This window comes from Sciurus vulgaris (genome assembly GCF_902686455.1).
Source record: "Sciurus vulgaris genome assembly, chromosome: 1".
NCBI lineage: Eukaryota > Metazoa > Chordata > Mammalia > Rodentia > Sciuridae > Sciurus > Sciurus vulgaris.
In genome coordinates, this window is record NC_136461.1 from 110,563,355 (window position 1) to 110,586,612 (window position 23,258).

General features: G+C 41.4%; 1 protein-coding gene across 2 annotated transcripts in view; it reads right to left on the reverse strand.

The window, feature by feature from the left end:
* PDZK1 (PDZ domain containing 1) overlaps positions 1 to 23,258 on the reverse strand; it is a 33,879-nt gene that overhangs the window by 9,014 nt on the left and 1,607 nt on the right. Inside the window, exons 1-5 of one of the 2 annotated variants that reach the window (XM_079140368.1) lie at positions 11,403 to 11,417; positions 6,081 to 6,292; positions 5,127 to 5,376; positions 2,509 to 2,645; positions 1,179 to 1,374 (exon numbers count right to left, since the gene is read on the reverse strand). In XM_079140368.1, the coding sequence (XP_078996494.1) occupies positions 1,179 to 1,374; positions 2,509 to 2,645; positions 5,127 to 5,376; positions 6,081 to 6,290 (793 nt within the window). In that variant the 5' untranslated portion in view covers positions 6,291 to 6,292; positions 11,403 to 11,417. Of the gene's footprint in view, positions 1 to 1,178; positions 1,375 to 2,508; positions 2,646 to 5,126; positions 5,377 to 6,080; positions 6,293 to 11,402; positions 11,418 to 23,258 lie in introns of those variants that run through there. The other variant, XM_079140367.1, reaches the window with a different exon arrangement.

Sequence of the window (23,258 nt, forward strand, 5' to 3'; positions counted from 1 at the left end):
AGGATGTCTCTTTTTTCTGACTTCAGCTATCTTCACCAGATTCCTGCAGATCTCACTTTTTTTGTCCCTCACACTATTTTTAACAAGTTCCAGTTTCACTTTTCCAGATAGCTGCTGAGTATTTCCAATAAGCTATGTCATAGATTCTTAATATAATATAGTCAAGTCAAAAATCATCTCTGCCCATTCCCCATCCTAAAACCCCTCCTGGGTCACCTGTGAGTGGAGCAACATCCCCCTACTCACCACCAACACATGGCAACTGAGTCTTCCTCAGCTTCCACTCCCCACATCTAGCCAACTGATAAATCCTTTGATGGTACCCTAATATTTTATACATCATTCATTTGTTCTCTTTCCTCTACCATGAATGCAGTTTATAATGGCCCTTGCTTAGAATTCTACCTAAACTACTACAGCACCTTACCAGCTCTTCTGTCTTCCCCAATCCTTCCCTTCTCCAATACAGATCTGTTTTCAGATCCATTTTGATATGTGTCTCATCAAGTCACTCAGCAGTGCAAAAGAATGAACTGAACCACAACTAACTAACTACATAATAGTTGATGAATTAATATAAACATACAGTGAAAAGAAGATACAACTTCTGGGTGAATAACATTCTTTTATATAATCACCTTCCCTGAAAGGACCTTAGTTTTTTTGAGCAGAAAGAATCTTGGCTCTGTTTTGAGTTCCCAATCCTGACCCACACCTCTGCCTCCAGCCTAACAGTGTGTTAAGCTGCTGACACTGGCTCATGAGAACCAATTCTGTAAATACCGCCCAACTTTGTTTTCAGGGACATCATATTGATAGCTTGAAATCAGACAGTGAGGTACTTATACCACACACACACACACACACACAAAAAAAAAAAAAAAAAAAAAAAAAAAATTCAACAAATGCTAAAAATTAAGATTTTTTTTCAGAGAGCTAATTTACCAGTATATTACTGCCCAAATCCCAAATTCTGCCAGTTTCTGCTATGGAGACATTGGGAGCCCAACATCAGGCCTCCCATATGACATAGAAACCGGCCTAGCTATGCTTCCTAGTTTTTTGCTGTTCCCCTCATGTATCTGGTGGACAGTTGGGGGCCTACTGGAACCCTAGAGTTGGATTGGGAAGAATTGGTAGACTACACTGCTGGGTTTTCTGCTCTTCCAGTTACTCACCTTTCTGTTCTGGGCCTGCCTTCAGATAGAATCCATAGCCATTGCTTCCCTTCTTCATCTCCACAACTCGGGGCCGATGAGGCAGGAGTTTCAAACTGGTTGATTCCCTCTTGAATTGTATCTTCTGTTCATTATGACGCTTGTCAGTTTCTTTGTCCACAAGCAGGAACATGACACGGCTTCCTGACTTCTTCACCTGCAACAACACACACAGATGAAGAACAGCATTGACCTCCAGGAATAATGCTGGAGAAAGAAATTTTCTTTTGAGAGGCACATAGACTCTGTATTCCACAGAGAATATTGAATTCACAGCCTGAGTTTGAGCTGTTATGCTATTTTCTACAACCTAATTGGTATTTCTCTCTACTTCTATAATTGTTTTTCTCTTAGTTAAATATTACAATCACCAACACATATGCTAACTGAACTCAAAGGAAGAGCTAGAATTCAGAAAGCCAGAAAGGCATATAGGTGAAGGCCAGAAAAGGAGTTTAGAAAAGAAAGAGTCCACTTTGAAAGATCATTCTACCAACAGAAGAGAAAGTTAGTCAATTTTCAAGATTCCAGGTGACCTTCCTCTGTTTTTCATGTGTTGTGAACATTTTACTCTATACAGTTTTCCCCCTTATCCATAGCTTCATTTATCTGTGGTTTGTTCCCAGAGTCATCTACAGTCCAAAAACATTAAATGGAGAATTTCAGGAATATTTCTTAAGTTTTAGATTGTACACTCTTCTAAGTAGTATAATGCCATCCCACTGCATCCTGCACAGGATATAAATCATCCCTTTGTCCAACATATCCACATTGTAGACAGTATCCCCACCACCTGCCCATTAGTCACATAATAACCATCTAGAAATAGCAGATGGTCCTAAACCTTATATGTACTACATTTTTCCTGTACACACTTACTTACCATAAAGTTTGATTTATAAATTAAGCACAGTGATTAATAAGTAACAAAAGTTATATAAAACTTATGAATTACGTTTCTGTAATTTTCTATTTAATATTTTCAGGCTAAGGTGGACTACAGGTAACAAACCACAGGAGGTGGAACTGTGTGTGGAGTACTGTGCAAATAAGATCCAAAAGATGCATGGTTCTTTAGACCTCTAGGTGCGAAACTAGCAAAGACTTTATTCCAAAACCCTATATTAACACTGCTTATTTTGCTGAATCTATTCACCCTTAATACAAAAGGGGCAACTCAACTGTATTTCTCCATCATAAACCTACCCCAGGCCCTGCCACCTGCCTGCCATCACTTCCAATGAAAGAGTAGAGCAAAAGGGTAAAAAGAAAATACCCCGTTGGGGTATACCTTTTCCACCACTTCCTCATGGCTGGCGTTCTCCACATTCTCTCCATTTACTTCAATCAGGTGATCCTCAGCCAGGACACCAGCTTTCATAGCCACACCCTGAGGTGTGATATCAGTCATGTACACTCCCTTTTTACCTGGAACAGAGTGGGAAGTGAACTCCATTGCACAGAAAAACTAGAAGTCCAGAGGTAAAAAGGTTTTCTCATAATGATGTGAAAGTACAACTTCAAACTCTAGAGCTGATCTAGAAGCAGTCATAGCTCCTAGCACAAAGACTGACACAGTCATACGTAGGAGGTATTTGTTGATTTGAATAGAATTTCTGAGCCCAACTAAATCTCAGGTGGCATTGGCCCCTTGAACCAGAAAATGTCAAACCATTCCCATGCTTCTTCATTGTGTCATACTCTCTGCATTTGTAGCATCTTCTCTGTTTCTTCCTTCTTAAGTAGTACCATCACCAATGATCACATACCAATGGAGTCAACAAGGTCAGGCACAGAAGGGAGGGAAAAGCACACATGCATTTCCGTGGTGTGAGTCAGGTACTAGTTAAATAAATGCTGTCAGTTCTCTCAAAGGACTAATATTTCACAAATTAAAACTACACTGAGATTCCATCCCACTCCAGTCAGAATGGCAATTGTCAAGAATATAAGTAACAATAAATGTTGGCAAGGGCATGAAGGAAAAAGTACACTCATACGTTGCTGGTGGGACTGCAAATTGGTGCAATCACTCTGAAAAACAGTATGGAGATTCCTCAGAAAACTTGGAATGGAACCACCACTTGACCCAGTTATCCCACTCCTTGGTTTATACCCAAAGGACTTAAAATCAGCATACTAGGGCTCAGTGGTAGAGCACTTGCCTAGCATGTGTGAGGCACTGGGTTCGATCCTCAACACCACATAAAAATAAAGATATTGCACCCATCCACAGCTAAAAATATATTTTAAAAATAAGCATGCTATAGTGACATGGCCATATCAATGTTTATAGCTGCTCAGTTCACAATAACTAAGCTATGGAACCAATCTAGGTGCCCTTCAGCAGATGAATAGATAAAGAAAATGTGGGTATATATACACAATAGAATATTACTCATCCATACAGAAGAATGAAATTATGGCATTTGCTGGTAAATGGATAAAACTGGACTATCATGCTAAGTGAAATAAGCCAATCCCAAAAAACCAAAGACCGAATGTACCCTCTGTCAAGCAGATGAGAACATACAATAGCAGTGGGGGGTTGTTAGAAAAGAAGTTCACTGATTAGACAAAGAGGATGAAGTGAACTGGGGCCTGGGCTCAGTGGTAGAGCACTTGGCTAGCATGTGTGAGGCACTGGGTTTGATTCTCAGCACCACATGTAAATAAAATAAAGGTCCATTGACAGATAACTAGAAAAATATTTTTTTTAAAGGGGAAATGAAGGGAAGGAAGATAGAATTTCACTGGATTAGACAAAGGGGAATGAAGGGAAGAGATGGGGGATGGGAATAGGAAAGACAGTGGAATGAATCGGACACAACTTTCCTATGTTCACATATGAATACATGAGCAGTGTAACTCCATATCATGTACAACCACAAGAATGGGACGTTATACTTCTTGTATGTATAATATATCAAAATACATTCTGTCATTTATAACTGAAAAGAAAAAATTTAAAATAAATTTTAAAAGGTACTACTATTTCAATCTAGACAAAGGGTAGCTTTATATGACTATATGAATTATCTACAAGGAATAACTTAAAGCCTATTTCCTTAAACACTTAATATTTCTCCTGTTACCTTTATATACCTATATATTTGTCATGAAAACATTTTCTTTACAAAGCTAAAAAATCATTCACCGTGTGCCTTATTTGCACAAAAGTCAAATGAATAGAGCTATTATAGTTCCTCTGATTCCGACCAACATCCCAGGGAACCCATTACAGAACTCTAGCCTACTGAATACCAGTCAATCTACACCTCTGAAATTATGGAAATAGGATTTCTAATGCTTCCTGATGGTCAGGATTTCTCAAGTATGTGAGCTGGAGGTCATGGACACATCTCAGAACAATTGAAGCTGGACCAAATCTGAGGATATGATTTACATGTCCCCACAGAGTGAAGGTTTATGCAGAGTGCTCAGCAATGGTTATGGTGTCCAATACATCAATAGTTACTCAAGAATTTACTGAATAAATGAATGACCACCTGAGCACTCCAAGTGATGAAAGCTTACTCAAAGGTAACTATGGTGAAGAACCTCCTTTATCATGCTTCTCCTCCACTTTCACTCTCAAAGAACTAGAAAATAACAAAGCAGCACCAGCCCACCAACCCCCTAGCTTCAAAGAGTCAGTCAACCTGACAAACACTGGGGAACAAGATCGCCCAGTGTCACAACCAACCCTCACTGCTATTCATGTGCTGATCCCTCATTGCACAGTTGTGCCAGGCAAGAGAAAAATGCAAAAGGAGGAGGGGGAGAAAGGAAAGTTGCTGTAGGACATCTACAACAACTGAAAAGATAGTCAAAGAAGAAAAGTCATTAGACAATAAATAGCATCTTTCTTCTGGAAGGTTGTTTTCCATGTCTCACCATCAAGCTCACCTTGGACAGTTTTCAGAGAGAAGCCATAGCTGTTCCCCTCCTTCACCAGGTAGCAGAGGCGTGGCTGGGTCCAAGTCTCCACTGCTCCATTCATCACAGGGGCCAGTTTCTTAGCATTTGAACCCAGCTCCTTCTGGCTTTGACCCAACTCTTTCAAGTCTACCCGTTTTTTTATGGCTTTCTCATAGGAATCTCCATCCAGAACTAGTAAAGTCACTGAATTCCCACTCTTCCTGACCAGATCCACCACCTAGGAAGAAAAGGGGAGGGTAATAATTTAAATACTCCTGTCTCAACTACAAGAGGGAAATGCTTATCATCCAGCTCACCGTCTGGCCCTGGAGATTGTGATAGCTGACCTGCCACCCAAGTTAAGAAGGCATGGACCTGGCCACTTTTACCCTAATGCTCCTAACATCCAGATGTAGATTAAGCTGGGCTCTGGCATTTTGGGAATCCAGAGAGCTTTTATAAGGACTGGTCCTTTCTAGAGATGAATGCCACACTACAGTGTAATGTGTTCCCCCAAATCTATGGGGACAACATGTTGTAATTTGAAAAGGGAATTGGGCAAAAGTGGAGTAATGCCATACCCTCCCATATATTCACAGCATGAACATATTAGCAAGCTAAGTTATCTGCACATAACCTCCTCATCTGTGGGATGGCAATATATACCTTATGGGTTTGCAATAAGGATTTAAGATTATGCATGTAAAATTGCATACAACAAACTTGCAATGCATGTTAGACCTCACAGTATTAAAATATAAAAATTTCCTTGCAGTTGTTGGTGAATTTAGGGGACTTGATTGGCCACCAAAAAATATAATGATAAATCCTTGCCAGTGGCAGCCAGGAAAGAACCAAGTCCTGCTGACCCCAAAAATCATAACTGGCAGAGAGATTTGGAAGCTGAAGAGATCCTAGAAAAACCCTATATGTCTCATTCACCTGTATATGCTCTTCCTTGTCTACAAAGATACCATTGATCCTCAGAACTCTGTCTCCATCCAGAAGACCAGCCTTCTCTGCTGGGCTACCCTTCTCAACTACCCGGACCAGGTGACCATCAGTATCCTTCTCAATTCGCAGGAAGAAGCCATAGCTTTGCCCTTCTTGTTTGGACAGGTGACATTCCCGGGGGCTGAAGGTAGAAGCCATTTCTGTGGTGAAAAAAAAAAAAAAAAAAAAAAAAAAACAAATGGATAAATCTCTGGGAAAGAAAATTTAATTGGAGTTAAAATCTTGTTCTCCAGTTCCTGTGCTTCTGTTCTTCCAATTCTGTTTTTTCACGTTCCAATAGAGCACATTGTGTGTTTAGGAGGCCACCGTCTAGGACTTGCTATTTCCCCAAGGATAACTTTCCACTTCAGTTTCAGACCCACATAGTCAACTGGGTACTGGACTTGTAACAGGGATTCACTTGATGCTTTGATTATATCCCCTGTTGCTTTGACACTTACATGGTTTTTCTTTTTCCCCAACCTTTTCCCTAACCTTCTTCTCCCTGATCTTCTTTTCCCTAAACTTCTCCCCACTAATCGTCTTTTCCCTGATCTTCTCCTTCCTGATCTCTCCCCTCTAATCTTATTCCCTCTGTATCACCTGTATAAAAGCCACCCTGTTCCGGCTGACGGTTGGAATCACAGCCTCTGGAACAGGGGTCCTCTGTGTTTTTCCTTTGCTAGCAAAGCAATAAACTGTCTTTCCTTTTTCTCAAAATTGTGTCCTCATTATTGGATTGGCATTAGGAACAAGGACTAAGCTTTCAGCTACAGACACAGATGCTTCAATTGCATTAGCTCCAACCAAATGCATCTTTGTCCCCTGACCTAAAGAAATTAAATCCAAATACATGATTCAAAATTTTAAAGACTTTCATTCAGATGTATAAAGAGCCTATCAAGCTTTAAGCCTGGAGCAAAACAGACCCATCCATACTTCACCTCTCCCATCAGGGAGAACATAACTACATTTTTACATGGTGGGGAATATTATGCTAAGGAAGACTTAGAGTGGTAAGAGAGAATATAACAAAGGGACTTTGGGAATAAGGTGGGAAGAAATTAAGAGCAGCTTCCTAAAGAATGATTTTTTCCAAGAAGTGAAAGGTTAATAGGAGTCAACTGAGGTAAGACAGGACAAAGAAGACCTCAAACAATTAAAAACAACCCAGACCTCAGAGCTGGCCTGGTATGGTGGTATGTAACAGAAAAGGTGGTTGAACAGGACCCTAAGGGTTATAGTCAGTAGAGCAGGAATGTCCAATAGAGAAAGGATTCCTGTAGCCAAATCAGGGTTCTTCCTCCGGAAACAGCCTCGGTTTCTATCTATCCTGTCCGTCCTCTTGCCATTGCAGGGACAGGATCTGAGCCATAAGGGAACAGAACCCTCTCTCAGCTGGAAGCAGCTTGGAGATGTCATTGCCCATTTTTCCATAAAAATGAAAGATAAAAATTATTGACAGTGGGAAAACAGTGGTCCACCTCCTGCTTTGAACACAGCCCTTACTGCTCTGCCACTGAGGCTTGCTTATTTCAAAACATTTTTCTCTTCTCCCTCCCCACCACCAAAACCTGGATCACCTTTTCTCCCCATCCTAGGGAGAGAATTCTGTCCTTGAGCACACACCCACCACAGCAATGAAGTAATTTAAACTTGGGGCTAGCCCAGAAATTCTAAGTGACTATCTCCCAAAATAACAAGTGAATTACAACCCCAGATAAGGAACACCTGGATTGTAGTCTTTGCAACACCTTTTTTCAAACCCTCTGCTCCCATGATGGGCAGAATCACAGCCTTTGGGACAGGAGTCCCTTATGTTTCTCCCTTGCTATTAAGCAATAAAACTTAAAAAAAAAAAAAAAAAAAAAAAAGTCAAAGGGAGGGGTGGTCAGGAAAAGTGTGAAAACAACTGGGACTCTAACTCCCAGATATTGTTAAGGGGAAATTTCCTACCAGTGATTCCAAGGCCTCCTGGCTTACTGCTTTTCTTTTTTGCGGGGGGTAAGGTGGACAGAACAGCAAAAGGCTGATATATAGGTCAGTGGGCCCTAGAGCAGAAGGCTGGAGTTGACTTTTTAAACTGCCTTCAGGGCAAGCCCTGTGTTCCCTCATCACAGTTCCCTGCCTGTAAATCAGATAATAACCCAGAATAACCTGTCTGTCCTTTCCCTCCTGGAAGGAATAGATGACCATATACGGTACGGAGAGGACAGAGTAGAGAAGAGGCAACAAAGTGCTCTAGGCACCCTAGAAGCCATGCCATGGCAATTTGAGGTAGCCATCTCTGACCTTTGTGCCCATAGACAGGCAGTACAAACTGGGCAGGAAGCCTCCCACTGTCCAATGACTTGGCCATCTCACATGGTGTCAGCAAAGTCTACCAGCCACAGCACCAGTGTCATGTATAAGTAGTCATGTTGCCAAAAGCTCGGTCCTTGTCCCTGATGCCAATCCAAATAAAGAAGACACAATTTTGAGAAAAAGAAAAAAGGTTTATTGCTTTGCTAGCAAAGGTGAAACATAGGGAACTCCTGTCCCACAGGCTGTGCTCCTGTCCATCAGGGGGCTTTTAAAGAGGTGATTCAAAGGCTACCTTCCACATGTCCTGGAGTTGTAAGTCACTTGTGAGTTTGGGAGACAGTCATTTCTGAGATCTTCTGGTACCATCCCCAAAGTCTGGGTTACATCATACCTATGGTGGGTGGGTACTCAAGGACAGATAACTCTGCCTAGGATGGGGAAGAAAGGTAATCCTGTTTCCCCTGAGATGAGGGAGGAGCAGAGAGAGAGAAAGAGAAAAAAAATGTCCATTTTAAAAATAAGTTGCAGTGGCAGAGCAGCAAGGGCTATATTCAAAGAAAGCATAAAGTGGACCAGTTACAGTCAAGAAAACAAGAAACAGACTCCCCATCAGCATCAAGAGAAGAGAAAAGCAAAGTCACCCTCACCAGTGGTCATACCAGTACCTTAGGAGAAAAGGGGACAGTATAGGGCATCACTAGTCCTGTTTCCTCAGGTGCAGGCCCCTGTTTATGACTCTAACCTCTCACTTCTCTCTGCTCATCCCCAGCCTGTGTGCATCAATTCCATTTCCAACTTGAATCCACATCTATGTCCAAGCTCATTTCTAGATCCCTGTCAGCTGTTTCACAGGGCTGAAAAGTCTGAGGGGGGGGGGGACCAAAACCTCTGAAACCTTCAGGTAATTGAGGAACTTCATCTAAACGCTACAAAATTCAAAGCATGTCGTTGTGGTCAGGATAAAGGCCACTGGATTCCATAGTTTTGCCAAGAATTGAAGATGTTTTGATCAACAACTGATGCTCATTTTTAAGATAATTACCCCTAAAACCCAGCTGTCTTGCATCTTGCAGTGTCAACCACAGGCTCTGAATCTTTTTCTTTATGGCTGAAGATAGAAAGTGAAACTTCCTCACTAGTAGGACTAGTCTGTTTGGGGACAGGAAAGGAGCAAAGTTTTCCTGCATCTCCCTAGAAACCCAAAATCCAATATTTATAAGGAGATACAAATTACTATTTCTTGGCAAAATCTCAAGTTGTATTTTGCTTGTTTCGTTGATTGGTCAAAGTTGTTAAACAGACAAATCACTCAGACCTGTACCGATGGTTTTGAAGCCTCCGGCACTGAAGGTTTCTTTTCATGTCTGTGGTTGAAACCAGAATTAAAGCCAGTTCACACAAATAACAATACGGAAATGCTGCCACACCAGTGAAGAAATAGCTCCTGCCCCCAGCCCTGCCTGCTCCCACAAGATGATTCACCTAGGAGTCAAAAGGGCTGAGCTCTGGTCCAACTCCAGTCCTGGTTGTGTCTAGTTCACATCCGTGTTACACTGGCCCCTAAATCAGGTCCAGGATCAGTCACCTTAGCAAATCTGTGTTCTTGCTTCTTGGTGAGACTGTCTGAGACCCTGGAACACTAGGCCTAACTAGGAAGGATTTTTGTATTTAAGAATTATTTTCTCTCTCTTTGTCCCCCTACTTCATCCACTGCTTCCTGAGGAGATCTTGGGATCAGGCCCCCAAGATGAACAGATTGATAACTAGTGAAGATCTATAGATTTCTATAATATCATTTCAGCAATTATCCAAAGCTAGAGTCCATTAAATCTTCAGCAGGCTTTATTCCCCAGTTCAAATAGCCAAAATAAAATACTGGAAATGAAAGCTGTAACCCTTTCTGAGCTCTAGGGGGGAAAAAAGTCAATACTTGGCAAGAAATTTGCTCATCTGTGGGAACCAGCACTGACTGGCAGACAGGAAAGGCTCAGGCAAAAGCCAAAGATTTTTTTTCCCAGCAATCTTAATTATTAATCATGTCAATCCTACCTTCAGACTCCATACTCTTCCAAAACAATTAAATTATTACCAAGAAAAATAATATGCCATGGTCAATAAGAAAAATTAGGTACATTTTAGAAGCTAGGAAAGTGAGGTAATTCCCCCAGAGGTGGGTAGGTGAGACCTCCAGGTGTAGTCAGTGTAGAGGGAATTAAAGCCACTGGGCTATTTCCACAGGAAATAAATAGCTGATGAGACCCGCAGAACTTCTTCCAAGCCCAAGGCAAGCCAGGCTTTCTTAGCTACCATCTATCCATCCACATGGATTAGTCAGTACTCGCCCTCACCAACTTATCTGCACAGAGCTGGAAGTCCGAGCTGAGAGCATAACCTAAGGCTAGCCTTAGAAGTAGCATTTTCCCCTCAGTCTGTATGTCTGAGGCAGGACCTTCCTGGGAATAGCTGGTGTCAGTGGAGCTTGTAGTGAAGCATACCTGCCCTATCGGTCTGCGTGTCAAAAAGTCCCCTTCTAAAAGAATTGTTATATGTAGAAATGTCCTTTAGGGCTGGGGTTGTGGCTCAGTGGTAGAGTGCTTGCCTGGCATGTATGCAGCACTGGGTTCGATTCTCAGCACCGCATATAAATAAAGGTCCATCGGCAACTAAAAACTTTTAAGAGAGTCTCATTCCCTTAAAAAAAAAAAAAAAAAAAAAGAAAAGAAAAGAAAGAAATGTCCTTTTAAAAAAACATCATGGGAGCCATGCATGGTGGGGCCTACCTGTAATCCAAACTCAGCAACTTAGCAAGGCTCTGTCTCAAAATGAAAAATAAAAAGAGCTAGGTATGTAGCTCAGTGATGAAGTGCCCCTGGGTTCAATCCCCAGTACCAAAACAAATAAATTTAAAAATTTTTTAACAACAGCACATCATGGGCTGAGGTTGTGGCTCCGTCTTAGCGCACTTGCCTAGCACACATGAGGCCCTGGGTTCGATCCTCAGCACCACATAAAAATAAAGGTATTGTGTCCACCTGCAACCTAAAAAAAACTTAAAAAAAAAAACACATCATGAGCATGAAAACTCACAAATTTACTCACAGAGTAGAGGACAGAGGAAGATGAAGGGATTTTTAAAGTCACTTAGCTTTATCTAAATTCCATTTCCTGAAAAATATCAGAGTCTCAAGGTCAGTGGGATTCTGACAAGAACACAAAGCATTTTCCAAACCCAAACATGAATGGGGGTTTCCCGAAATATTTCCAGTTCGAAGACACAGTTATTTATCTAGCCTTCTGTGCTTCCAGATATTTTTATTTTTTGTGCAGCTGCGTTTCTTCTTGTTTTGCTGTGCTGGGGATTGAACCCAGGGCCTCACACATGCTAGGTAAACACTCTACCAGTGAGCTACAGCCCCAGCCCCAGGTATTATTTAAAAAGAATTGTGGAGCTGCTAGAACCAGGCAAAATATGGGCCACAGAGAAGCAATTTCTTCTGAGGAAAGAAAAGAAACAGCAATTCCTAAAGAAGCAAAATCAGCAAAAATTACAGGATCTTCTTTTATCTCCTCAATCCTGGGAGTTGCCCATCCATGCCCAAAGTCACCATCTGGGTTCATCCAAGTGAGCAGATATACTCAGTTGAAACAGTATAAATCCATACATTGTAGGATGGTGCTAGCCATAATAAATCCCGTCATTATTTGCAAACTTGAGGTCAGGTGAGGTATTTTATCTTCAAATGATCACAATCACCTGACAAGTTTGGTTCTCACTCCTAGCTGCCACTCAATCACCTGTAGGGACTTATAAAAATAGACGCTTAGGCCCCACCTTAGATCTCAAGACTTGAAACTTAAACATGAGCAAAGAAACTAGTGTTTAAAATCATCCCATGATGTCCCTGACTCCTCTTTTCTCTCCTCAGTATTAGGATAACTCCCTCATGGGTCACAGCAGAATGTCAAGGTTGGATGAACTATTAACAACCACCCTGAGCTCAGCTTTACCCACTTGAGAAGCCAAGGAAACAGCCTGGCTAGGAGAAACCTTTGGTCCTCCTTGTAGAGTCAAGATCCAGTCCTGACCCTAGTGAGTGTCCCAGCCAATGGGAGTATACAGCAACCTAGCGCCTGTGCCTTGTGCCTTTCTTCCCAAGTTCTAGGCAAACAGAACCAAACATAGCTGAAAACAACTTTTCACCTATGAATTTGGGGGAGTTCTACCTCTCAGCCCGTCTTAAAATCGTGTGCCACGCCTCCTTCCCCCACCATTCAAGTCTGAGGCCCCACTAGTCATCCTGTGATCCTACAGTCATTCTGAGAACCCCAGAGTCACAGTGGTGATTACCAGCTCTATTTTAGTTCTTCACTCCCTGCCAACCTCCTCCTTCTCCCAAATGATTAGCTTCTTCAAGTAGCATGCTGGAGAAGGGGATGCCTATGTGGGATCATGAGCATGGTTCCTTCAACTTTCACCAAACATCAAGATCTATTACCCCAGAGCCAATTTCATCTGTTCATGCCTCAGATATTTGCCTCATATTTATATGTAAAACGCTGTTAAATGCTTGATGGAATAAATTAAAACATACCTGCCCCCAAATCCTCGGGAGACTTTAGAATCGGGTTAAGGAAAAGTTTTAGTACAAAATTAACTACCACCGAATGAGTGCCATAAGATCTATGACATGGGCCAAATGAAGGAAAGTTTCAAGAGTTAAATAGGATTTGACTTAGGCCTTAACAGATGGGTGAGAACTGGGGTCACGGTTCAGCGGTACAGCACTCACCATTCACGTGTGAGGCACTGGGTTTGAACCTCAGCACCACATAAAAATAAATAAATACAAATAAAAGTGTCCACCTACAAAAATATATATATAAAAAAAATGAGATGGATGAGGTCTGGAGCTGAGGCTCAGTGGTACAGCACTTGCCTGGCATGTGTGAAGTCCTGGGTTCTATCCTCAGCACTACATATCAATAAATAAAATAAAGGCATGCTGTCAATCTACAATTACAAAAACAATTTAAAAAAATTTTTTTAAACAGATAAGTGAGATTTCAATAGGAAAAAAAGTAGGAAGAGAACATTTTAGACACAGAATAGTGTGGCCATCGGGACATGGACATGGAAAAGTTCCTGGGCATAATCAAGGAAGAGCTAAAAACCTGATGTGGGCGAAAGGACTGCCAACAGAAGGAAATTGTGGGTTAGACTGTGAAGGGCTTAATTACCAGCCCAAGGGGTCTGGCCTTAGTTTGGTGGTCAGTGGGCATCACTCAGAGCTTTTAAATAGAGCAATAGCAAGGGTTATGTTCCAAGAATGGTGGTGGAATGGACTGGACCAAAGGCGACTGGAGAAAGGCCAGGTAAGAGGCTGTTGTAATAATCCTCACACATGATAAGGGCCTGACCCAGCCTAAAAGCTGTGAAAACAGTATGAAGGTGACAGAGGCAGAGGAACTACATAGAGGGCTGGGTGACAGCTGGCGTTAACTCCTCAAGCCTGTCCTCTCGGGTTTCTCCATGAAGGGATGATGTAAGAAAGAACAGGTGCAACAACACAGATGTCCAAATACACTCACTGACTAGGACTAGAATCCAGGAGGAGCAACAGGTCTCCTGCACCCAGTCGGAGTCAGAGCCCACGACTTCTGCTTCTCTCCCTCATTACTGTTTACCCCCCTGAAGTGTAGTTTTTTTTGTTGGGGTTTCCCTGCCAAGAAGGATCCTCTGTTTCAGAGTGTTACATGCACAGCTAAGTCTTTTGAGGCCCCATCTCAATTTGAACACAGCTGTGCTTTGCTTCCTATCAGACCCAGGGTTGCAAAAATATTCTAGTTCTGTAGCCACCTACTTAATCTGTTTTTCCACAAGGGCCACTTGTATAACTTTCTCTGAATTTATTACCTTAGGTCAATTTTTTTCTACTAACCAACTTTGATGTTTTTCCTACCTTCCAGCCCTGGACTCTACTACCAGTATGGAATGAATCGCCCCTAATTCACCCATTGAAGCCTTAATCTCCAATGTGATTATATCAGCTATAGGGACCTCAGTTACTTTAAAAATCCCTAAGGGTGAGAACCTAAGCAAGGACTGGTGTCCTTATCAACAAGGGAGGAGCCATCAGGGAAGCACTTATTCAAAGACAAGAGTAAGGACACAGCAAGTAGGTGGCCACCTGCAAGTCAAGGAAGGAGTCCTCGAGAGAAACCAAGCTTCCAGTCTCTAGAACTTCAAGAAAATAGCTTTGTTGTTCAAAACACCCAGTCTGATATTCAGTTGCAGCAGCCCTAGCACCTTCTGAGTAATAGCCACTTAGCTTGGATATTGGAAAGGGAAGGGGTCAAAGGAAACCAAGTTCATGCTTTGGTGAGTGGCAGAAAAATGATGCTATTAAAATATGGTATAGTTTGAGGAGCAAGAAGACAAAGACAGTTTGGGATGCATTTAAATCAGAGAATATGGCAGAACCTCTCTGGAGCTCAGGAGATATTGGACTGGAGTCTAGGTTTAGGACAATCAGCATGGTGATGCTAGGTGAAGCCCATGGTTACAATAAGGAACAAAGAGGGCCAAGGATAAAACGTGGGATAATAACCTAGATAGGTGACAGGAAGATGAAGCAAAAGGAATATTCAGAAACCAGAAGGCCAAGATTTAAAGTATCATCTAACCAAAAAGAAGAATTTTAAGATAGGACATTTAAATAAAGGGGCTAAAGAACTGGACAGACATTTCACAGAAAAAGATACACAGATGATCAGCAAATATATAGAAAAAGTGCTCATCATACCTAGTAATTAGAGAAATGCAAATTAAAACCACTCTAAGATTTCATCTAACTCTAATTAGAATGGCTATTATCAAGAACACAAGCAATAATAAGTGTTGGCGTGGATGTGGGGGAAAAGGTGCACTCATACATTGCTGGTGGAGTTGCAAATTAGTGCAACCACTCTGGAAAGCAGTATGGAGATTCCTCAGAAAACTTGGAATGGACCCACCATTTGACCCAGTTATCCCACTCCTTGGTTTATACCCAAAGGACTTAAAATCAGCATACTACAGTGATGCAGCCACATCAATGTTCACAGCAGCTCAATTCACAATAGCAAGATTGTGGAATCAACATAGAGGCCCTTCAATTGATGAATGGATAAAGAAACTGTAGTATATATACACAATGGAATATTACTCAGCCATAAAAAAGAATACAATTATGGCATTTGTTGGTAAATGGATGAAGTTGGAAGAGATCATGCTAAGTGAAATAGATCAATCCCAAAAAACCAAAGGTCAAATGTTTTCTCTGATAAGTGGATGACGATATATAACAAGGGGGGTTGGTGGAGGGAAGAGAAGAATGAAGGAACTTTGGATGGTGTAGAGGAAAATGGGGTGGAAGGGGGTGGAGGACAGAAAGATAGAATGAAACAGTATTACCTTATGTATATGTATGATTACATGAATGGTGTGAATCTACATTGTGTACAACCATAGAAATGAAAAGTTGTACCCCATTTGTGTACAATGAGTCAAAATGCAGTCTGTAAAAATAAAAAAGATTTTAATTAAAAAAGGAAAAAGAAAATGAAAGCCCAGGCCCAATGGAGAACTCAGAGCTGGGATAGCACTTTGAAGGGAAAACTTAACAATCCTTCTGCCTCAGCCTCCCAAGTTGCTGGAGTTACAATCACATGCCATAACACCTGACTTATTTTTAACATTAGAAAAGGTCACCATATGCCAGGCACGGTGACGTACACCTGTAATCCCAGCAACTCAGGAAGCTGAGGCAGGAGGATGACAAGTTCAAAGCAGCCTCAGCAAATAAGGGAGGTTCTAAACAACTTAGTTACATCCTGACTCAAAAAATGGGGATGCAGCTCAGTGGTAAAGCACTGCTGGGTTCAATTCTCCAGTATGAAAAAGAAGAAAAAAACTGTAAGCATGTGTGTACACCAAGGGTTAATGTAGAGAACTGAGGAAACAGGTTTATCCTTGACAAGATGGAATACCTCTACTTTGGGGCTGAGAGAGTAGGAAAAAAGGAAATAAAGAAGAAAATAAGGTTGCTTATTTCAGTTTTGGTATCCCCCGAATAGTTGAAAAAGTGGCAAGTCAGCAACTTTGACAATACAGAATAAAAATGTCACACCGAAGTACCCTTTGGTTATATAAATCAGTGAAGGTGGTCAGGAGAGGATTGTAGATTAACTGCTACTTAACACCAACAGACTGCTGCTCTGAGGAAGCCAGACACTAGTATGCCAGATCTTCCAGTTTCTCAGGGGAATATGGAATTTTTTTTTTTAAACTGGAGATTGAACCCAGGGATGCTTAGCCACCAAGCCACGTCCCCAGCCTTTTTTATATTTTATTTAGAAACAGGGTCTCACTGAGTTGCTTAGGGTCGTGCTAAATTGCTGAGGCTGGCTTTGAACTCGCAATTCTCCCACATCAACCTCCAGATCTGCTGAGATTACAGGCCTGTGCCACCATGCCCGGTGAATCTGGAAATCTTGATTTATGTGAAATGCCCCCATTTTTAAAAAACAATACCTATTTCAAACTTTTAAGTAACTGTGTAAACTAACAGAATTGAACCTCTGGACTAGCAGTTTGTAACCACTGGCAAAAAGTATTTCTGATGCCACAGCACTATTTCACAACACAGAGTCAAAAAAATTGAATAAAAATTTGTAGGAGCTGGCCATGGTGGTGGACACCTATAATCCCAGCAGCTCAGGAGTTTGAGGAAGGAAGATCACAAATTCAAGGCCAATCTCAGCAACTAAGCAAGGCCCTAAGTAATTTAATGAGACCCTGTCTCAAAAAATAAAAAAAATAAATAAAAGAGTTGGGGTGGCTCAGTGTTTAAGCATGCTTGGGTTTTATCTCTAGTACCAAAAACAAAAGTTAAGGGGTTGACACAGAAAACTTCATCTTGAAGATTAGAACAGAGTGGTTCTCAGTAAAGGAATTCTAAAGCAGCCACATCTGTATGTGACTGAGGTGAACAAAACAAGATTGAAGTAGTAATAAACCTCTAAACAAAGAAAAGCCCAAGAACAGACAGAATCACAGCTTAATTTTACCAGATCTTTAAAAAACTAATGACAAGAGTTCTAAAATTATTCTATGAAATTGAAAGGGAGAGAATGCGTCCAAACTCATTTTATGAAGCCAGTGTCACCCTGATACCTAACCCAGTTAAGGACACTTTAAGAGGATTACATAAATTGACAAACACAGATGCAAAAAAATCCTCAATAAAATATTAGCAAATCAAATTTAAGAACATATTAAAAGGATCACATAGCATGATCAAGTTGATTTCATCCCAGGGATGCAAAGATGGCTCAAGATATGTAATTTTTTTTTCCAGTACTGGGGATTTAACCCAGGGCCTTGCACATGATAGGCAAGCACTCTACCACTGAGCTACAACTCTAACCCTAACGTGAAAATTGACAAATGTATCACACCACATAAATGGAATGATGTACCAAAAATTACAGGATGAACAAGGGTTTTAAAGCTAAGTCTAGTTTTTGATCCCAGTTTCACTCCTTGCTGGTTGTGAGAACATGGGTAAGTTCTTTAATTGGAAGCTGAAGATTGAAGTACACCTGGCATAGAAAGCACATATGGAGACATTAAATATCACTCAAGACAATATGAAAAGCATTCATGTTCAGTATCTGGAGCATAGAAGCCCACTCCATGCAAGTCATCTTTCCTGTCCCCTGGTGGGAGTCCTTGTACACTGGGATTCCCATATCCTGCAGAACATTTGCGCAGTGTCCCTGATTTTATTTTTGAAGCTGAAGAGTTTACAGATTTGAGAATATGGCAGGTACCTTGATCATCAGGCCAGAGATTCTCCATCTATTCACTTCAGACCATCTCTGCAAAGTTAATGTTATCTGGTAAAAAGTCAATGAACTCAGATTTATCTGGACTCAAGAGTATCATGTAGGGCTGGGGCTATAGCTCAGTTCACAGAGGGCTTGCATGTCAAGCACAAAGCCCTGGGTTCAATCCCCAGAACTGAAAGAAAAAAGAAAAAAAAAGTATCATGTAAGTCCAAATGCCAGGGAATTACAAGACAGAATCAAATGTTGTATATAGAAGTACTGTAAGAGTCCAGGGAGCTTTAATGGAAGTTCAAAACTAAGCTGGCCAGAAAGATCCACCACCTGAAGCAGATGAGCTCTAACGGAAGTGAACACCAAGGACCAAAGAACAGACAAAGATGGGAAAACTGGAGTGAGTCAAACATTACCTTAAATACAGATATCAGGCCCAGGATAGACCATGGTTGCCAGGGAGGATCTAGGGAATGGTTTCACTCACCAAACTGCAGCACTGAATTTCCAAAAAGATTAGAGGAAGGTCAGGATAAACACGGATTCGGCTTGGAAGTAGAAAAAAACAGAAAAGGGGCTCATCAGGAATGGCCAGGTGCAATGACTATCATCAGGCATGAAAGAGCCCAGGAGCTCTTTCAAGGCACGGGATATAGTAGGACTATTCCTAAACAGAGTAACTCATGAGTATCCTAGACTGCTATCATCTTATCTAATAGTAATTAGAAATCAATTATGCAGTCAGAATCAGATTACAAAGAAAACAGCCTCTCCCCACAAGATCCTTATATAAGCAACACCTGAGCCACAAAACTTTTCCTGAACAGTAAGAGAGTCATCAAGTGATAATGTTTAACCCTAATTACTACAACTGTGGAAGGGTCTTTGGTGATATAACCTAGGATGCAACTGTTGAGTAAATTATGCCTGTTTCATGGAGGCATAAGAGAAAGAGCACGGTCTTCCTGGTCACTTTCAACCTAGACATAATTCGCCTTCCGCTGAACTCTGGGCTGGTCTATAAAACACTTGGAACTTCAGCAAGGAGAAAGCAGCGTTCCCAGGAAGCTTGACCAGGTTATCTGTACAATGTGCACTTTTGAGGAATGCTGTTCCTCCAGCATTTGTATGCATCTGTATAATAAGAAAAGAAAGTCACAAAACTTGTTAGAAAAATAGTCTGTGATGCTACGTGATGCTAAGTCCTACTACAGCAGATAGGTTGAGAACTCCTCTGTTAAAATCAGCCCTGACACAGTCTCCAAGCTCTCATCAGCCATATCCATCTTCTTCCAGAGCCTTGCACACAGCCTTGGCACAGGCTTTTTTTTTTTTTTTTTTTTTCCTCTTTTCTCCCTAACTACATGAAATTCTTTTGCATCTCAGCAGATACTGACAAAATGTCTCTGGCAAGGAAGAGATAAAAGGCAATTTTTTTGTATGTGGTGCTGGAGATTGAACCCCACCTGGCACATACTAGGCAAGTACTCTACCACTCAGCAACATCCCCAGCATCAAAAGGCAATCCATCCCAGCGTGGTGGCACACAACTGTAATCCCAGTGACTCAGGAGACTGAGGCAAAAGGATCACAAGTTCAAGGCCAGCCTCAGCAATTTAGTGAGGCCCCAGGTAAGATGAGAGGCTGTCTCAAAAAATAAAAAGGACTGGAGATGTGGCTCAGTGGTTAAGTGCCCCTGGGCTCAATCCCTGGTACCAAAAAAAGTCTGAACTCCTTGCTCAGATTGAGGCTGAGCATAGCCCAGTGCCCCTCATCTTTCTCTGCTCCTCAGTAGGCACCAAATTGTTCTAGGTAGGACCACCCACACTCAGCACACTCTGGCTACTTGCTCTATCTAGAACACTGGTCCCCACTTCTACTTATTCATAGTAGGTGCTAAGTAAACATTTTTTTCCAAGTGAATGAATTCAAGACTTATTTTCAAGGCACAGTTCGAATTTAGGTTGTAAAAAAATCCTTCCATGACTACCACAGTCCTGAAGGAATTACTCCATCTTCTGAATATCAAGCATCATGCATCTATTCAGCAAGGTATCTTTAGTACCTGCAGTGGGGGAGGTGTCGAGGCTCAACACAGATTATAAACTGTACTGCCTTCAAAGAGCCCATGCTATGGGCAAGGCTATAGGGGCAATGACCAAACAGACTCCATTGTACCCTGAGACTCCATGTCATGTAAGAAATGCTTCTCTGGTGGGAATACCCCACCTTTATACCCATCAACAGTTGCTTAGAATAGCATGTTTGGCAACACAAAATGGCAATTCTTATGTAATGTAAAATTGTTCTCTTTTTGGTTCCTATTTTTCTTGGACAATGTACTCTGTCAGAGAATGACTGTCTAAATGTTAGTAACCATTCTTCAGATTGTACCCAACTAAGGTCGTTTTGAGCCACTTCCCCTTCTGCTTATGATTTTAGATCTCAAGTTAGTTTGTAATTTTGAATCATAGCAACAGTCACCTATGATTGATGTACTGATATGCTTTACTTATGGTATAAAAACCCCTGCAACACTATGCTCGGGGTTGTTCTCCCAATAGCCATTTTTGGGGCATTGTGTGATACATTCAGTCAACTGGCTAATAAAGACTCTCAAATTTGGACTTCTCAGTGGTGATTGGTCTGTTCTTAAGTTGTGCCCCAAATACCCAGAGACCAGTGGGAAGAGTTACTAAACAAATATTGAACAATAGTATGGATGCTGGAACAGTTAAAAAGTTTTCTTATTGTTATACACATTTATTGAGCTCTGGGCTCTAGGAACAGCCTATATACTTCTTATGAGTTCCAACTTAATTTGAATGGGCCACTTTACAAGGAAAAAAGGACTCTGAAAAGTTAAGTTAGTTTCACGTAGCTGTTTGGATAAACAGAACCTGGATCCAAACCTAGTTGGGTCTCGGTTCCTTCTATCTACCGTACTTTCCAGCTGTGAGGGGTACAATGTGTTATGGGAACACAAGTAGTTTGGGAGGAGGAATGCATCCCTGGAAAATTAAATAGCACCACAGAATGGTTCAGAAAGTCTTGAGCATTTGCATATTGAAAGGAAGAAATAGCTCAGTTTAGACTGTGAAACAACTTGAACTCAATCCTGTAGATTACAGAGGAACTTCAGTGTTCACATTGTGTGTCCCCATCAAGATAAGTTCCCTTAACAAACACCCAGCTTCTCTCTGTATTCTCACACCACCAAGTATGTACTCAATACAACTGGCAAGAAGTCCATAGGCATTTCTGGGTCATTTAGTTTTGTTCCCATTGTTCCACCCAGGTAAAGAATATCTAACCAGCTTGGAGCCTCAGAAGCTGGTGGCTGTTTCAAACTAAGAGCAAACCTTAGAAGGTGACATCAAGAATTCAAGAGGTCACCTTCCCTGTTTATCAAAACTCCCTGCACACCAGGGTTCCTTCATTTTCTGGGGTCATGCACATCTCAAAGCTGTCTGTGATCATCATCATAGTAGCACTTACATGAGGGGGGCACTATGTGCATTCTCCCATTTAACCCCCATAACAACAGGGACTAGATTCTACATGCTCATTTGACTGATAAGGAAATAGAGGCTGAGAGAGAGAGTAATCTCATATGGAATACAAGTTTCAAATTTCTAATGCCCAGGCTCTTAGCCATTTCTCTTTATACCCACCAGGCAAAGACATTAGGGAAATCCAGGTAATCCTTCATGAAGGACCAAGGGAAGGAGTTGCTAAGGTCTTGAGTGAGGAAAACATGTCTACTTTTTTCTCCTCTCATCAAATTTCAATATTACAAATGAGAATCATTTAACCAAGATGTGACCAGAGTTCACCTCCACATGATCAGACTCAACTTGAGAGAGGACTTGAGACAGGATCAGAATTCTTCAACCTCTTCTCCTGAGAAGCAGCTTATCAAAACAAGTGTCTGTCCTTCCAGCTCCTTCTCTGCTACACTAACTTCAATTTATCCACATATCTAAGTGTCAGTTCTATGCCAGCTACTGTTCTAGGAGCTAGAATTACAACAAGTGACACAAAGGACAAGATCTTTGCTTTCTTGAAGCTTGACATCTGGCAAAGGTAACAAGCAAAAAGTAATCAAGATGATTTCTGACCAGGCACGGTGGCCCATGCCTGTAATCCCAGCAGCTCAGGAGGCTGAGGCAGGAGGATTATAAGTTCAGAGCCAGCCATGCTATGAATGATATAGTGGTGAGATGGAAAGGGGAGGCTATTTAGAAAGTCCTTCCTGGGGAAGTTAACATTTGAATTCATACCTAAATGACAAGCAGCTTTCAAAGTACTAGGATTTACCTTATACTTGGTGGGTTGAAAAGGACATTAGTAGCTTGGGGTGAGGGCACATACATGGAATCCCAGTGACTCAGGAGGCTGAGGCAGGAGGATCACAAGTTCAAGACCAGCCTCAGCAAATTAGTGAGGCCCTAAGGAACTTAGCAAAATCCTGTCTCAAAATTTAAAAAGGGGGCTGAGGTTGTGGCTCAGTGGTAGAGTGCTTGCCTAGCACATGTGAGTCACTAGGTTTAATCTTCAGCACCACATAAAAAATAAATAAGTTTTGATGTCCATCTACAACCAAAAAGTTTTTTTTTTTTTTTTTTTTTTAATTTGTAGGGCTGGGGAGATAGCTCAGTTGGTAGAATGCTTGCCTTGCAAGCAAGGTTCAATCCCCAGCACCGCAAAAAATAAATAAATAAATAAAAATTTAAAGGACTGGGATGTGGCCCAGTGGTTAAGCACCTCTGGGTTCAATCCCTGGTACAGAAAAGAAAGGAATGAAAGAAAGAAAAAGACATTACGGGCTGGGTATGGTGGTGTGCCCCTGTAATCCCAGTGACTCAGGAAGCTGAGACAGGAGAATCACAAGTTCAAAGTAGCCTCAACAATTTAACAAGACCCTGTCTCTAAATAAAA